Source organism: Peromyscus maniculatus, chromosome 17 (genome assembly GCF_049852395.1).
Source record: "Peromyscus maniculatus bairdii isolate BWxNUB_F1_BW_parent chromosome 17, HU_Pman_BW_mat_3.1, whole genome shotgun sequence".
Lineage (NCBI taxonomy): Eukaryota > Metazoa > Chordata > Mammalia > Rodentia > Cricetidae > Peromyscus > Peromyscus maniculatus.
Genome location: NC_134868.1, coordinates 59632723 through 59650380, shown reverse-complemented (window position 1 = coordinate 59650380; position 17658 = coordinate 59632723). Strand labels below are relative to the sequence as shown.

Here is a 17658-nt window from a genome sequence, read left to right as displayed (position 1 = left end):
TCACAGAACCAGGAGGGCCCCGTGAAGACACACGTCCACAGACAGACACTTCCCAGATCTGCAACCAAATCCAGACCAGAATGGGTGTCATTCCAAAAGTAATCAAGAAACATAAATGATAATCATTTTCTACCTGTTTTCCAAGGAAAGCTAGAAAGAAAGCCACACAAAAAGTTAATTCTCTTTCTTGGGCCTTTAGCACACCCTGGACACACGTGTGTGTGGAGTGTTGTGTGCTCTATGTACGCTTGAAATGTAACAAATGACATTCTCCAGCCTAAGACCAATAACATTAATTTTCTGATAGCTCCAAAAGATAAAAATAAGAAAGGCGGTCCCGAGAGACCTCAGGGCACAACCACAGAGAGCCTGTGGTTCTGTCCTCCAATACCCTCTGGTGGGGCTGCCAGGCTGTCTTTGTGCTTGTGGGTTTGGAGGGATTGTTTTGGAAGGATTTGGATCCAGACATGGTGGGGTAGACCCAGCATCCCAGCACTTAAGAAGCCGAGGCATAAAGATCTCAAGTTCAAGGCCAGACTGGGCTGCATATTGAGTGAGACCTGCCTCAAGTGGGAATCTGGAAACGCCTGGTGCTCTCCTAAACTCCTAAGGAGAACCGCCGACTTCTCATTCTTGCTATCTTCAGTAAAGTAAACTCTTTATGACGTCTGTCCATTTCCGTGTTTCTGTTAGGTTTCAGTAACAGCTGAACAGTCGACTTCTAATTTGATGGAAATGGGCAAAAATAGGACAACTCACACTTCTCACTCATAAAGCTTCCTGTCTTACTTCCCACCAGGCAAGCTCTTGAACTGAAAACACTCCAGATGTCAGCGAGGACAAGCTTAATTTAGGAATCACTCAGCCAGAGACCTACGCATTCCCAATGGGTGTAACACTGCCTCAAGGGGGCAAAATTTGATGGAGTAAGAGGGAATGTGAGATGGATCTTTGTTATTGCATAATTAATTCTGTGGTTTGGGGGATCATGCATATATTTGAGTGACATAAATCTGTATAATTTTTTATGCACAAACACTACATAAACAGATGAGTCATATATTATATATTCAATAACTACAGTTCCTTGGGCTTCACTTCACAACCATCAGGCTACCATAAAAAATACAACAGAAAATGGCGAGCATCGGTGAGAATGTGGAGGAAGGGGAGAGATCCCTTGTGCCCGGCTGGCGGGAATGTCCAAATGCCAAGGGCACAGACACTGTGGAAAAACAGGGAGGAAGTTTCCTAAACACTTAAAAATAGCACCAATGTATGACTCAGAAATTCCAATTCTAGACGCAGCAGAAGGACTAAAGGCAAGAAGTTAGGTGTGAACACCCACACTCCGAGTGCCCTTAGGTGTGAACACCCACACTCCGAGTGCCCTTAGTCAGCGAACAGTCAACCCCGATAACCGCTAACAGGTGAGCTGTGGATGCGCAGGTAAATGAAATGCAATGTGCACCCATTCAACGGGTCATGGTTCATCCTTTCAAAAAGAAGGACATTTGGGAGCTGGAGAGATGGTTTACTGTGGCTGAGGATATGCAAAGAACCCGAGAGAGGTTCCCAGCACCCATTCCAGGTGACTCACAACCACCTGTAACTCCAGCTCCACAGGGATCTGATCCTCTGGCTATAAGGACACCTACACTCATGTGCACACATGCACACACACACACACACACACACACACACACACACACACACACACATACACACACACACAAAGTAAAATAAAATATGTTTTTTAAAAAGAAAAAGAGCACCGTGGTGCAACCCAGCACCGGGAAGGCAGAAGCAGGTGGGTCTCTGTAAGTTCAAGGCCAAATACAGACAGCTGCTTCTTATCTAATTTTGCATGAGCCCCGTGAATGCTGAGCTCACCTGCTAATGAAGGGCCGAATGTTGTCCCCAGAGATGGGCGCCATGGACATGGGCATGGGCTCTGGCGTGGACAGCCAGTAAGAGTAGTCGTTCCTGGAGGCGAAGTTGCAGACGTTGTTGATGTTGCAGAAGAGGAAAGGCATCGTGCTGAACTTGCGCAGACAGCTGCCGGCCGTGCCTGCACCGGAGAGAACACCGGGAGGTGAGAGCCTGCGGTCCGGTCGGTCCTCACATTCGACCGACGGCACCCCGGGGCGGAAACTGACACTTGACATTCTCGTCAGAGAGAAGGAGGCAAACAGGGCAGGCTAGGATGATGGTGAGTGAGGGGCAGATGAGATTTCCCCCGATGGGGCAAAAAGAGAACGGTAAAGAGCCACGCAGACGTGCTTGAGGGAAGGAAACGCGCCCTGTTGGGTGGCTAACAGGGTGGGCTGTCACTGTGGTCCCACGGCCACTGCGGTTCTACCTTCTTTCAGCTATATCACAAGCACACAACACTAGGGTGTAACTCGGTGGAGGGTCCCAGGAGCCGCTGAAGATAATGGGCAGATATATGGCTTCCTGATGAACCAAAGGAACTTGGGTCGGGGTTGCAGAACCGAAGATGCAGAGAGCCTCCATCAGAATAACAGGGTGCATTTCTAGAGGAGCAGCCATTAAGCAGCCCGGTTCTTAAGAAAGCTGCAAACGGCTAAGCACGACACTACAGGAACCCTGACTGTACTTAATACAGAAGTGAGGGCTGACCTTTTATCAATTTCAACATATCCAAGGAATCAGCCCTCATAGTCCATGGCTTCTCAAAAGACAAAGAGAAGCTGCTGAATTAAGGGCTCATTGTGTGAGGGCGAAGGGAGATGGAGCAGCCCTCCTCAGGAGACACTGCCTATCTGGCCCTCCACACTGTGGCAGAGACCAGGACACGGTGTATGGAGTTGGGAACCCACCACGTATCACACGGGGAAGGAACTGCATCTTACCCAAGTCCTGTCCGTGGGCCCGCTCGTTGCCCTGCACATAGAGCAGAGAGAACCCATGGTAAAGAATTTTGGTCCCTGGAGGACACAGTGGATCATCTGTTGTCTGACTATGCCTGGTCACAAGGAAGCCATGGTCCACAGATGGGGTACCCGGGGGACCCATGGATCCCGGCAGCCCATCAGGGCCTGGTGGACCAGGAAACCCTCTCGGACCTGTAGAAGACAAATCAATGCCTTAGTTACCATTTAGTCCCCTCCAAAGCCCCCAGAATCCATTTCCAAAGAGCTTTGGCTGTCTGCATCGCCTGAAAGCATCAGGAGCGTCTGACCTTTCACGGCACAAAACAAATGCTAAGGGAAGAGTGAAACTAACACAGGCCTCCTCCCGGGGGCATTCCTGTCTCCTCCACATTCCACCTTGGCATGGCTTTAGGAGCCCAGTGTGTGGCAAGGGACACACCCTTCAGTGAGTAAATGAAGTAGCCTGCGATCTAACTCCACTGCTCCATTCATAAGGAATCCCAGGCTCCTCAAAGTGGGGGTCACTACAGAATCATTCAAACAGCGTTACCCTCATCTGAAAGCCGGAGTAAACCAGACTCAGGCACCGGGTCCTGCATTCCCTGGGACAGTCACACCACACACTGCCCCAGGGCTGCAGGGCTGTGCTCTTTGCTCGGGGACACCTAGGTCTCAGCTTTCTATCACCGTGGGCTAGTCATCTAATTTCTGCTTCCCATGAAGTTTGTCCCATGCCAGCGGCCTTGAGAAAAACACTGACATTATTATTATTTTTCAATTCTACTTTCCGCTAGCTGTGGCTCCACAGAATTTTTGTAGCCGCAGAACACCGTGCTGTTGGGAAGCCACAGGGGCCCACCCTCTTGGCTGCTCTGGAAAGCACACATCTCAACTCATCTCCATCACTATGCAGAAAACAAGTCTCAGCTCCCCCCCATCCCCCCACCACCACCACCCCACCCCACCACCACCCCCCCCCCCCCCCCCCGTGCCCCTGCCAGCCCATCTCTTCTCCTTAGTAGCCCATCAGTACTACTCAAACTTCCTTTTGAGGTTTCTCAGACCTGGATCTATTGTTTCTGCTCTAAAGACCTACCAGGTGGTCCAAAGGGTCCAGTCTCTCCTTTCTGGCCAGGAGCGCCATCAAACCCAGGGACACCTGGGGGTCCAGGCAAGCCCACTGAGCCTGTCACACCTGTGGGAGAGGGAGAAGAATCTGTGAGCTTGTCTGGTGAGCAGCAACCTGTCCCTCTTTCTTCCCTTCTGGAAGGTTATTTTTCATCTTTGGGGAGCAAGCACAGGGCCTGGTCCGCTGGTGAGAAGGTGTGCCTGAGTGGCCTATGGATCCTGGCAGCCCATCACGGCCTGGGTGGACCCGGCTGCTTCCTGCAGAGCCCAGGGCTCCCCCTGCCAGAGTCTCGACTGGCATACTGCACGTGGGGAGTATCACCCCAACCCTGTCCCTCAAATGTCCCCTGAGCACCCCCAAGCTTCCTGTGGCTGTTATGTGGCAGCCAGACAAGGAAAGGGAAAAGTAAAGGGGACTGGGGGGTGGGGGTGGGGTAGCCTAACCTCCCCTCTTGCTATGTATGCTCTAGAGCAGTGGTTCTCAACCTGTGGGTCAGGACCCCAGCGGGGGTCATATATCAGATGTCTACATTATGATTCATAACAGTGGCGAAACCGTTATGAAGTAACAATGGAATTGTTTTACGGTTGGGGTCACCACAGCATGGGGAACTGTATTAAAGGGTCGCAGCATCAGGAAGACCGAGAACCACGGGTCTAGAGTCTCAGTGTCGAGGCCACAGGAAGCTGACGTGGCAGTTTTCTGTTCTCACGTGTACAGTTAACTCACTCATAAGCAGCTTGAAGTTTAACTTTTCCTGGACACTGCCTTCAACGCCTCGGCTTTCTGCCTGCCCCTCACCCCCCAGCTCCTGAAACAGTAACAGCCAGCACCCGGGGGAGGGTGTGCTGGGAACATGGGGAAGGAACCACGAGGCCTTCACTCACAGATGGTTGCTTGGAGAGCAGCAACCCCAGGAGCCCACAGGAGTCTGATGCTCCACCCTGCCTGCTGCCCTGCCAAGCAAGGTTCTGGATGTTTCTTTTTCTTTTTCTTTTTTTTTTTTTTTTTTTTTATTATGCATACAGTGTTCTGTCTGCATGTACGCCTGCTGGCCAGAAGAGGGCGCCAGATCTCATTACAGATGGCTGCGAGCCACCATGTGGTTGCTGAAAATTGAACTCAGGACCTTTGGAAGAGCAGCCCTTAACCACTAAGCCATCTCTCCAGCCCTGGATGTTTCTAACTAAGCCAAGATATGTTGAGTTGTAAAAGCCTGTGGTTTTCCTGTATTTTGGCTTGCTTTTGGTGTGTGTTGGGGGTGGGGGTGGGGGGAAGGTTCCTTTCAAAACCTTTATTACTATGTCCGGTATACTTTAAACATGTTTGTATAATCAACCACAACTCAGACTCTTGGTCTTAGAACATAGGCGGTAGGAAACCCCACACAGACACCCAGGCACCCACACAACCCGAGGCCTCACCTTGCTGTCCTTTCGGCCCTGGTGGTCCTTGGAGCCCTTTTAGACCAGGGGGACCCTCTGGACCAGGGAGCCCTGGTTCTCCTTTGATGACATCATATGGACCTGGGGGCCCTGGGGGACCTTGGAGACCTGTGGGAATGGCAGGCAGAGGATCAGCTCGATGTCAGTAGAGTGATCAAAAGCAGCTTTGGCAGCCACTGTCCCATCCGCAACCCCACATCAACCCCGGGCTCCAGTCCATGCTGGAGACCAACAGCTGGCACCCTGCCCTCTCCTGACACCGTGGGCACAGCACAAGCCATTGGAGTCGTCAGGGTGAGTGGCAGATGGGGATTTTGTTCCGTCCTGACTCTAAGAGGCTGGTGTCAGCCTGATGTCGAAGCCTATGCAACACGCTGGATCCCCAACACATGGTGGTTCAGCAAACGCCCCTCTCTGCTCCCCTGGACTCTGAGTCACACTGAACAATTCCACTATCAAGACAGGTCAGCTGAAAACTCCAGCAGCAGCCCACAAGAATTTCTCGTCCCCATTTCCACTCATTTGACACCTGGAAAGTCACCCCCTCAAGTCCTGTGTGTTTGGTGGCATCTGCATCTCTCCGGGTCATCGATCAAGTCTGGCGCACTAACAATTCACCTACCTTTGGGGCCGGGTATGCCTTGATCTCCCTGGTCTCCCTTCACTCCCTGGAGGCCAGGAAGACCTTTCTGACCTGGGTGGGAAAAGGACATTGTCACTGCACAGAGCTTTCAACCATATGCAAGAATTAGGGGTGCATACTCCCACACATACACAAACGTGTGTGTATGCATATGCAGGCACAGTCCATGTGCAAAGATATACACACCATGGCATCCCCGCATGTGCATGCAGACATGCACATATGCAAGCATACATCATGGGTGCATACACACACAGTGAACATGTTCCCATTTATCTCCAGGGAAGAAAATGTGCTATTCTTTCAGCTGCAGTAGCTCATGGAACTTTTCTTTCCAGAGTCAGAAGCCATCCTTTTATAAGCAGCCACTCTTAGGTAGTGGCGATCAGGGCAGAGGCACACGAGGGAGTCAGTGGTCACAATTTGTCTGACAGACCAAAGACACCTGTAGAGTGACTGCTAGCACCCAGAACATGTCTGCTGACTGCACTGATAAACTAATGAATAGCTCAAAGCCACAACTGTTGTAGAATATTATTTTAAGGTGTGTTTCATTTGTTTATGCTGTGGAACATTTGTTTAATGATGCAAAGCTGTGTTGCATTCTTTTATGTTGCATTTGTTTAACTCTGTAAAGCTGTGTTACTTTGCCTGCCTAAAACACCTTACAGCCAACAGCAAGGCAGGAGAAAGGATGGGCAGAGCTAGCAAGCAGAGAGAATAAAGAGAAGGAGAAATCTGGGAGGAAAGGAAGATAAAGAAAGAGAGATCAAGGAGTGAAAGGAGGAGGAGGATGCCAGGGGCCAGCCACCCAGCTACACAACCAGCAAGAGAGAGAGAGAGAGAGAGAGAGAGAGAGAGAGAGAGAGAGAGAGAGAGAGAGAGAGAGAGAGAAATACAGAAATAGAAAAAGGTAAAAGCCCAGAGACCAAAGATAAATGGGATAATCAAGGTTAAGAAAAGCTGGCAAGAAACAAGCCAAGCTAAGGCTGGGCATTTATAGAATAAGCCTCCATATGTGATTTATTTGGGAGCTGGGTGGTGGGCCCCCCGAAAGAGCCAAGAGTAAAAACAACCAACAATATACAACTTCTTGTCAAGATTCAAGTGACTGAGGCATATGTGGTCCACTGGTTCTTAACTAAGAAAATCAGAATGCCTTTCATCGACCACCCACGCCACATAGAAAGGTCATTTTTAGCTGGCAGCAGTAGTAAGCAGCTAGAATCCCAGCACTCAGGGGCTGAGGCAGGAGTGTTGCCATAAGCTTAAGGTCAGCCTGTAACAGCAAGACCTTGTCTCAAAAGCAGGGAAATATACTGCATTTTTAACCTGAAGACAGCATTATCTCTTGCTGCGGCCATGCTGGCATCTGAATATTGGAGCATGTGTGCTCAGAAGGCCTTGGAACAGCATGCCCTCGACAGAAGGCTGCCAGGCTCAGACTTCAGTGTCTTACCTTGGAATCCAGGAACTCCTGGGGGTCCCATATCTCCCTTTGAACCTGTGATCCCTGGAGATCCGCCAATGCCCTAAACACACAAAGGAAGTGTGAGCTGGAGATGGCCCAGGACACCCGTGGTCAGTTCCACACTGTCAGGGGGAAAGCCCTGCCATGTTCTGCACAGGGGTTTGTTAACTGATGGGGTCTTACGATTCCTTAAATGACATAACAGGGGGAGAGGATATCTCAACACTGGCCCTGGTCTTCCTCTTCTGGTCCATATACACAGTCAGTTCCTTCAATCCTATAGCCACTGTCCCCAGCCACCAGCATGATGCCATGAACACAGCCAGAACACCACGGACACTTGCCACGGAGACAAACCCAGGGCCACCAGGGCCACACCCCCTCCTGGAAACTCCCCCAACCGTCAAAGAGTAGTGACTGCTCTTTGGAATCAGTTTCATGTCTCATGTGAATTATGATTTTAGTGATGAAAAAAAAACATTTAAAAATACTAAAGAAGGACAAGTTTCCTTTGTAATACAACTATACTTGAGTGCACGTAACATAACAATATATACTCAAGAATATTGGCTCGGGGTTGGGGATTTAGCTCAGTGGTAGAGCGCTTGCCTAGCAAGTATAAGGCCCTGGGTCCGGTCCTCAGCTCCAGAAAAACAAAAACATAAAAATTAAAAAAAAAAAAAGAATATTGGCTCATCTCTTTGCTATTTCAATGTAGTTGTCTTTTTCTCTAGGCATGCATAGCCATGTGCAGAAAAATTTATTTCTGATGTAGATCTGCTTATCCTAATTTGAAAAGTTCCAGAAGTCTGCATGTATAAAACATGTATACCTGAGTAGACACACTGATTTATACAATGTGTATACAGAGAGACAGAGAGTGACTGGCACCAGAAAAGAGTATGACTGATGAATGAAACCAGGACCGTGTGAATAACTAGAAAGTTGCCTCTACTTGTACACTGAGAAACTGTAATATATAAGGAGATGAAAACAGAGAATCCCTCCCCCCATGTACGGGGGGAGGGGGAGATGTACAGGCGGCATGGAGGACAAGGGGTGGGTAAGAGTGACTACGGTCACTCTGTGGAGCCAGTGTGCACCGTCATTTCTAACCCTCACAGCCTGAAGACTCAGAAGTTAAAAGCAGCAATGGAATGTTTCCCTGGGGCCACGGGCTTGACCCCTAGATCTACCCAGAAACAAAACCCAGAAGAATCACAGTAACACTTGTTCTGACTGTACGGCAAGCTCACCTGCTCTGTGTCTGCCTGTGAATTGGTGCCCAATGTCCTCTCTGCTACTGATGAACAACCACCAGCGTGGACTTCAAATAAAACCCTGAGTGCTATTCCACCCCAGCAGGGGTCACCTACAACTCTGCCCTATCCCAACTCTCTGGACTCACACTCTCTTTCAAAGTGCATTAGAGGAGAGAGAGAGAGAGAGAGAGAGAGAGAGAGAGAGAGAGAGAGAGGCAGAAAGAGGGGAGAAACGGAGGCAGACACAGGCGCAGAGGAGAACCTCAGCTGACATCTGTTTGACCTCCACGAGCAAACATAAAAGCTACACTCCAGCCAGGGTGATGGCTGAGCCGAGAATCCAATGTGAACCTCAGCCAGGGTGGTGGGCAGACCCAGAATGCAACAGAAACAGCTACTCTACCTTAGAGTGGGGTTCTCCTAGAACTAGAGGAAACCGAAGCTGAATTAACACCCCCAACACACACACACACACACACACACACACACACACACACACACACACCCCACACACACACTACTGGTAGCTCATGAGCTACATGCCCTGCAGACTGGTCCATGGCATCACCTACAACACACCCATCCCACTGCCAACTCCTGAAAACAATTGCAAGGCTGCACAGAACTAGTCTTTACCAAGCCACTGAATTTGTAAAGAGGTTGTAAAGTCGGGCACTGAACTGTACTCTACAGCAGTATAGCATTTTCCTTTTTAATGGTTCCTATGAAGTAGATTGTAAAAAAAAACATGTTGTAATGGTTTCCTATGCTGGTACCAAAGGAAAGCACTGCTTTAGAGTCTGGAGAGTGTCACACACGTGTACACACATTTGGGACTCCTGACTAGAAAAGCCACCTTTTGGAAAACATTTCTACACTTCACCACTCACCGGCATGCCTTGAAATCCTGGGTCTCCCTTAGGGCCTATAATCCCAGGAGCTCCTGGCCAACCTGGATTTCCCTTTTCACCTTTCGGCCCATTGATTCCAGGGAACCCTGGAGGCCCCATAGGTCCCGGATGCCCTAATGTGAAGGACAAAAGGACACACAGTTAAGGTGGGTGGGGACTCCTGCGGACTGTGTCACTGTGCTATGGCGCAGTAAGTACTGCTATCAACGGTCTACAGCCTCAGCCCCATGGCCTTGTAGAGCAACACAGCCCTCGAAGACATCAAGGAAGAATGCTCATATAAACCCCAGACCCAACGTCCACGTGGCCTGTCCGTTGGCAGTGGTGGCCCAGGTCTGTCAGCCCAGCCATTCCAGAGATGGAAGCAGGTAGGAAACCAAGTTCCATTGTATCAGGCTACATAGTGAGTAAGTTCAAGACCAGTGCGGACAACTTAGTAAAACAATGATGATGATGATAAAAGGTCTGGGGTGTAGCTCAGGAGTAGAGCACTCGTCTAGCATACACAACGCCTAGGTTCCATGCCCAGTGCCACTAAAATAAGTGAATAATAAAGTCACATGGTGATGAAGTGTGGGGATGTATGACATCACTGTAGAGTATTCATGAAAACGTCACAGCGTTGGCTTCCAAAGTCCCTGAAATCATAGTGTCTGGAGCACCTACAACACCACCATGGTAGGCAAGCTCAAGGTGGAAAGCATTAGAGTACTGCCCTGATTAAAGCAGGACCCCAAATGTCATCCGTGAGGTGTCTTTCTTGGTCATTTCCTTTCCTGCAGCCCTCGAATTAAACTTAATAGAAAGGAAAACACAAAGATCAGTTCTGAGCTTGATAACTTGAGCATGTCTGGTGGAAAGCCCTTACCTGGCAGGCCGGGTTGACCCTGAGGTCCTCGGTCTCCTTTAGGCCCCTCCACAGGGTGACCGGGAGTGCCAGGTAAGCCGGGTTGTCCTTGAGGGCCCGGAGGACCCATGAATCCTTGCTCGCCCTTGGCTCCCGGAATTCCTGGACTCCCAGCTAAGCCAGGGAAGCCCACTTCACCCTTGGAACCTGCATGGGGGGTGGGGGGAGAACGGTGACCAGAGGAACACAGACCGAAGAGACGCTACACACACTGACGGCCAGGGATGAAACCCCTCCCACCCGCCAGGAAGCTCCTTCAGTGCAGGCTTCCTCAGGGCTCCAGGAGGAAAGGAGTGTGCTGGCTTCCTTCCATGGCCTGGCTGAGAAAAAGAACCCAGTTGTTCTTTATTTTAAAAGATGTGTCCCGCAACAAAGGTATCTTAGGTGTGTTGGAGTCTTCAAGCAACCACACTAACAAAACCAAGGGCTTCCTCTTTCCAAGACACGGACAAAGCTAACTCTGTGGAACCCTGCTCGGCAATCGAGGGGGGGGGGGGGGGACTGATTAAGTAACATGAAAACTGCACCCCAGATGTGCTGCGGGAAGAAGTCAGGCCACAAAAAGTGCAGACTGACCAATTGTGCTTGCATGATATAAGGTCATTCATGGCTCCCAAACGGAGATGGGTATTTGCTTAGGGGAGGGTTGTCTTGGAGGTCGGGGTGCAGGATGGAAGATCAGAAGCAACAGAGCAGCTATAGGATAACAGATGTGACACTACCCAGAATGCATTGTTCCCACGGGTGCATACATGAGTCAAAACTTAAAGAATGACAGACTTTAAATATATGCTCTCTATTGTATGGTAACATTATTCCCCCCGCCCCAAAAAAAGCTATTTTTAAAAAATAAGAAAGTCAGGGCTGGAGAGATGCCTCAGCAGCTGAGGGCACTTACTGCCCTTACAGAGGACCCAGGTTAGTTCCCAGCACCCCCATGGCAGCTTACAGTATATAGACATATATACTTATACTCAGGCATACACTGTTAATTAATTAACTAATTAATTTTAAAAAACAAAAAACTGAGAGCTTACAAGGGATGGGAACCCATGTTTACACGTTACCCAAAACTTAAGCAATACTAATATCAAATGGTATTTGGCAGGTACCACATACCATGTCAACCGCGAATTAGATGGCGTAACCACAGGACATCCATTAGCCACTGGACAGTCACTGCCTTGCTAAGAGGGGCATGCCGAATCCCACGACTGTGGCCCCTGTCCCCCCACTGTGGTGGCCCCGGCAGACAGAAAGGTGTGTGTGAAACCGAGCGTTACCTTTGTCTCCTTTGTTCCCTGGGAAGCCTGGGAAGCCTCTTCCTGGAAGACCTACAGGACGAAGACAGAAGGACATGCCTTTTACTCAGCTGCAGAGACAGCAGGAGGCAATGTCCCCTCTGCTGGTGCCCATGTCCCTTGCAGAGCACATGGGAAGTCGTTCTGAGGAAGCTGGGAGCACAGTTACATCCCAGCAGTTGCCATGACACCCGCACTGGGACTGGGGACTCAGCATGCGTACTCCCTAAGGACCTCTCTGCAAGGATCACTGAGGTGCTGAGCAGAAATGACCTGGGCTCACGATTGCTCATTTCCTTCAGGGGCGATCAGGGGCCTCACCTCTCCCTGGGGCACTAGGCAGAAGGTAAACACAGCGAGGCGTCCTGTTGATCATTGCTAGAACTGAGAGTTCTGTCTAGCTTTTAAGTCTTTATCACAAACACCGTTTCTAAGCTTTCTGTGTAGACTCGATGGAAACAGGCAGCCATCGTGCAGACCCTGCCCTTAGAAGGCCTGGGCAGCCTTGGGCAGGGAATGGATCAGCCAAGCAGACCTACTTCTGGTACCAGAGGACCACCCTCATTGCGACCCGGCTGTCTGGATCCATTACCGTCTGAGGACGCTCCAGTGGCTCCAGATGACCCAAACACATCTCAGAACATAGCAAGTCAAGACCCAGGAATCCTAAATGGCCCTGCAGCCATCTTCACCCAGGTCCCAGAAGAAGCACCTCCCATTGGTGGCCCAGGAGAAGAAAAGGCCTGCGACTGGTGCAAACACCCTTGACACACCCCCTCCGTCCTTTTATAAGCAGGCACTTGGCTCCTTTCTCCAGTCTGCTGCCCCCTGGTGTTCACCAAGAGACTTCCTCTTGGTCTTTCCCTGCCTAGTCTTGTTCATCTGCGGCAGGTCTCACTACGGCAGGCCAGGGTTCTTACACACGCTGGATCTTTATCATCAACAGAATGGACGGAGCTGAGAACACAGGAGGAGGCTGTGGCGGCAGAGACCAGAGGGGGGCTGAAGAGCTTCGGAGAACGGCCAGGGCAGGAAAGACAGAGAGCAGAAGCCGCAGAGAGAGTAATGGTTGGAAAAGGCTTCAGCTGCTAAAATTCCGGGAACCTGCCCTGCTTTAAGAACCCAGGGTCCCAGGCACTCTAGGCCTGACAGCTGTGTTCCTGAGGAGCTGAGGCTCCCCACACCCTCAGGAGCTGAAGCACCAGCACATGCTCCTGGCTGCTGCCAATCACTGCTGCGAAAAGCCAAGGGTGAGGAGGGGACTGCAGCATGAGCTGACGCTGACTCTCCCGTTCTGCTTGGCCAGAATAAACCCCCCCCCCCATCAGTCCTGGGCAGCATGACCACCTCGGAGACACACAGACGGGCTCTCCTCAGACGATCCCCCAGACGTTTCACTGCTCTCACAGGAGGTGGGAAAAGTGCAGGGCTGGGCCGTGGGAAGGAGAGCCCGCTGCACACTAATGTGGTAGAATATTATTCTAAGGCGTGTTACCTTTGTGTATGCTGCATTTGTTTAACTCTGTGAAGCTGTGTTACTGTGCCTGCCTGAAACACCTGATGGTCTAATAAAGAACTGATCCGGCCAATAGCGAGGCAGGAGAGAGGAATAGGTGGGGTTGGCAAGCAGAGAGAATAAATAGGAGAAATCTGGGCAGAAAGAAGGAGAGAAGGAAGAGGACCCAGGGACCAGCCACCCAGCTACACAGCCAGCCCTGGAGGAAGAAACAAAGAAAGGTATACAGGAATAGAGAAAGGTAAAAGCCCAGAAACAAAAGACAGACAGGTTCATTTAAAGTTAAGAAGCGAGGAACACGCCAAGCTAAGGCCGGGCATTCATAATTAAGAATAAGCTTCCATATGTTATTTACTTGGGAGCTGGGTGATGCCCCCCACCTCAAAAGAGCAAAAACAAATAACAACACACTGGCTCTGGGTAGAGGAGAGATTCAGATGGAGGAGGAAGTAGAAAAGGTGTCTTAAAACCCATCTTGACAGAGAATGAGAAAAAGAACTGGAGAGTGGGCAGCAGTAACAGCGAGGAGATCCAGCTGCTCCTCTCCCATCGGGCTTGACTCAGGGTCCCCTGCTGAGTCAAACTGTCCCTGTTACCCCCAGACCCTGGGGGACTAGGACCCTTTCCCAAACTGGGGAAAACGCTGCACAGAGGAATTTTCCATTTTGTTTGTCTTGTCGTGGCGGACATCAGCCAAGTAGCAAAGGTGGCATTTCTCCCCGCCAAGTGTGCATCTGTGTCTCCTGGACCCTCCCCTAAGAGAAGAAGAGCATCCCCAGGCCGATCCAGTCCCATCCCTCATGTCCACATCTGTTTTAGGAGCTCCAGGGAACACAGCACGCGTGTCTCTGTATTCGCTCAGGAAAGCGTGCAGGCTCTGAGTGGGAAAAGGAGCAGGACCTACCTGGTTCTCCCTTCTCTCCTGCTGACCCTGGGATTCCATCACTGCCAGGCTCTCCCTTCTGGCCAGCTGGGCCGGTGGGGCCGGGAGTCCCAGGAAGACCTTGGGGAGAGAGGACAACAATCACTCATGGGCCCCCTTAGCACCATAGCTCCTACGAAGCGACCCCTTTCAGGCATCATAAGGAGCTGTTCCCTGCACGTGCATCCCTGGAACCAGTTCTGACTGACACCCTCCCACAGGACCCTCTCTGCTGCTAGGACCAGCATAGACCACACCCAGTGCTCACAGAGAGAGAGGAGGGAAATGTCTGAAACGCCCACATCACTACAGAAGCAGCTTGGAGATGCTAGCCCTAGTTCCTGACCTGCCCAAAACCATGAACCCCCTACAGACTCAGTCCTTGAAAGTGGAGGAAGAGGACCAGCTGACCCCAGACCCCCAACAGCATCCTAGGGCCTGGTTCACAGTGAAGGATGATCCCACGAGGCTCAGCAGACTACACCCTCTAGCCCCCATCAAGCATGGGTGCTCATCCTCTGCCCACCCAAGTGCCAGCAAAGGGTCCCTACCTGCTTCTCCTTTGACACCGGGAATGCCATCCAGTCCTGGGAGGCCCTTGTCTCCCTTTTCTCCAGGCAGGCCTGGGCTTCCTAGAGAGAGAAATGAAAATGTAGAGGTTGTGTGCTCCTGAACTGTCCTTGCTTGTGACCGAGTGTCCAGAGGTCACCCAGCCCTACTACCTGGATGGCCGATGCTCCCTGGAGACCCCCTTGGGCCTGGGGACCCTGGCATCCCTGGGGTTCCGGCGCTGCCTTTCTCTCCCTTCTCGCCAGGGCTGCCTGGGAAGCCAGCGAGCCCCTGGTCTCCCTGCGATGAAGAAACAGATGCATGAGCTGCGCTCTGGAAGGACTCAAGCAGGTAATGGATTTTGATGCAATGACTATCACACTGCAGAATTCCATTTGCTAGGCTTCCCAGAAGAGAAATGAAGCCCGTGCCTGAGAAAGGTGGAGCTGACACTGTCTCCTTTCCATTTGCCAAGTTCCTCAGGCCACCCCTGCTGGGGGACGTCTTTCTGTATACTGTGAATATGGGTTGCTCCCATTGGCTAATAAATAAAGCTGTCTTGGCCTATGGCAAGGCAGCTTAGAGGCAGGCGGGAAATTCAAGGAGAGGGACAGGAGAAAGGAAGGCAGAGGCAGAGGAGACACCAGCCTGTCACCCAAGGAACAACATGCCAGCAGACTGGAACCCATGGCAAAACACAGATTAATGGAAATGGGTTGATTTGAGATGTAAGAGCTGGCTAGCAAGAGGCCTGCCGTGGACCATACAGTTTGTCAATAATATTAAGTCTCTGAGTGATTATTTTATAAGTGGCTGCGGGACCGCGGGGCCAGGCAGGATCAGAGAAAACTTCCGGCTACACACCCTTCTTCCTCCCTGGCAGCCACCCTCACCTCTCCAAGAGCTTCTAGATCTTTCCCTGGGGAGAACAGGCAGGAGGAGATGACTCTGAGTTAGTTGGAAGGGGTGTTACAGGACACAGTTCATGAATGTGCTGAGATCGTTTATAAAAACACGTCAGGGACATTTCCACGGAGAGGGGAGGTATCTGCACCAGGGGAGGTTTACCTTGTCACCAGGCCGCCCGGGGATTCCGATGCCAGGTATACCCGACTGTCCTTTCTCTCCCTTTGCCCCCTTCTCTCCAGGTAAGCCGGGGACGCCCTGTTGGCCGGGGACGCCTGGCACACCTTTCTGTCCAGGTGAACCTGGAGACACAAATAATGGAATTTGAATTTGACGGCGCTAACATCGAACAGTAACAGAACACAAATCACGGTGCTTATCAGTCGGCCCACGACACAGCTGGGATTCCTCAGGCAAGCTGCAACAGAGCCACCCTGGGGAACGTTCCCTCCGCCCCTTAAAGACCATCATTGTATAAAGAGGGAAACAAAACACAACTCCACCATCAGGGGAGCCCGAGACAGCGGGGAGAGTCTTACACACCATGTGTGCGTTTATGACATGTAGACACAGCCAGGTATCACCAACAGCCTAGGGTGTTAAAGCAAGAAACTGGAACACCTCATAAAGACTTGGGAGGAGACAGGCAGGTTTCCAGTCTTGGCTGTCCCTTCCCAGCCTGTGCTGAGAACCACCTCCCCAACTACTTGTCGTCCATGGGCAGCTCGTACTTCACTTCCTGTCCAGTATGTATGATTTATTCATTTTTAGCAATGATCACAGTGTCAGCCAAAAGCTGTCCATCCTAGACAGGAGACTGTATGCTAGAGACATGGCTAGCAGGCCCTCCGTCTTCCTGGTGAGCAGTGCCACTCTGCAGACATCCCACCAGCCCCATGTGCACACCGCGTATGTCCACATCCACGTTACCTGGCATGCCCATTCCTCCAACTGATCCTTTGGGCCCAGGGAGTCCAGGGGCTCCTGGTGTTCCACTAAGACCTGGGTCACCTTTAGGTCCTAGAATAACAGAGAAAAACCCCAGCGTTCATCATCTATGAAATGCACAGAGACCTGGGTTTCTTGACAATGACTCTGGCCATGCTGTCCACACCTACCTGGCTGTCCAGGTTGCCCTGCCTGCCCATCCTTCCCAGGCACTCCTGGCGTTCCAGGGTCTCCTCGGGAACCTTTATCACCAGCGGGTCCAATTTGTCCTGTATGTCACAGAAAAACATGAGCTCCCACATCTGCTTAGGAGGCAATGGCTCCGGAAGAGCAGGGTGGCCTGGTAGTATGCTCTGTCACCTCTGTCACTGAGGGCTCTCTTCCCCACTCACCTTTCTCTCCTTGGTCTCCTTTCTGTCCCTTCATGCTGCCCATGTCCACGTGTTCCATAGACCCTGGCATGCCAGGAAGCCCAATGTCCCCCTTGTCACCTTTAAAGCCAGGGTCTCCCCTGGGTCCTGAGGAGCCCGGAAGGCCATGGTCCCCTGTAGAGGGAAGAGAGCAAGTGCCGGGTGAGATCCAGGCCCAGCCCTGTCTGGAAGGCACTCTTTCCAGCCAGAGCCTGCAAAGCTGGGGAAGAACCAGATCATGGTGAGTCAGTCACAAGGGAGAATGTGACCCCAGGTAGAGAAGGCAAAGCCACCTTCTGAAGTTCGTTATCCGCTAATGATTCCAACACATGTCATTTAGATGAACCCCTTCCCCCCTTTCCCAAGTGTCTTTCTCATTTCATCTTCCGTCACTCCCAAGGGCCCCCCAATTATAAACAAATTATAGAATAGAAAACTTCC

General features: G+C 51.1%; 1 protein-coding gene across 1 annotated transcript in view; it reads right to left on the bottom strand.

The window, feature by feature from the left end:
• Col4a1 (collagen type IV alpha 1 chain) overlaps positions 1-17658 on the bottom strand; it is a 118302-nt gene that overhangs the window by 5427 nt on the left and 95217 nt on the right. Inside the window, exons 34-49 of the mRNA XM_006981332.4 lie at positions 17200-17352; positions 16978-17076; positions 16790-16879; positions 16022-16161; positions 15127-15253; positions 14956-15036; positions 14387-14485; positions 11949-11999; positions 10627-10812; positions 9738-9871; positions 7574-7646; positions 6094-6165; positions 5451-5579; positions 3994-4092; positions 2877-3089; positions 1894-2071 (exon numbers count right to left, since the gene is read on the bottom strand). Coding sequence (XP_006981394.2) covers positions 1894-2071; positions 2877-3089; positions 3994-4092; positions 5451-5579; positions 6094-6165; positions 7574-7646; positions 9738-9871; positions 10627-10812; positions 11949-11999; positions 14387-14485; positions 14956-15036; positions 15127-15253; positions 16022-16161; positions 16790-16879; positions 16978-17076; positions 17200-17352 — 1924 coding nt within the window. The remainder of the gene's footprint in view (positions 1-1893; positions 2072-2876; positions 3090-3993; positions 4093-5450; positions 5580-6093; positions 6166-7573; positions 7647-9737; positions 9872-10626; positions 10813-11948; positions 12000-14386; positions 14486-14955; positions 15037-15126; positions 15254-16021; positions 16162-16789; positions 16880-16977; positions 17077-17199; positions 17353-17658) is intronic.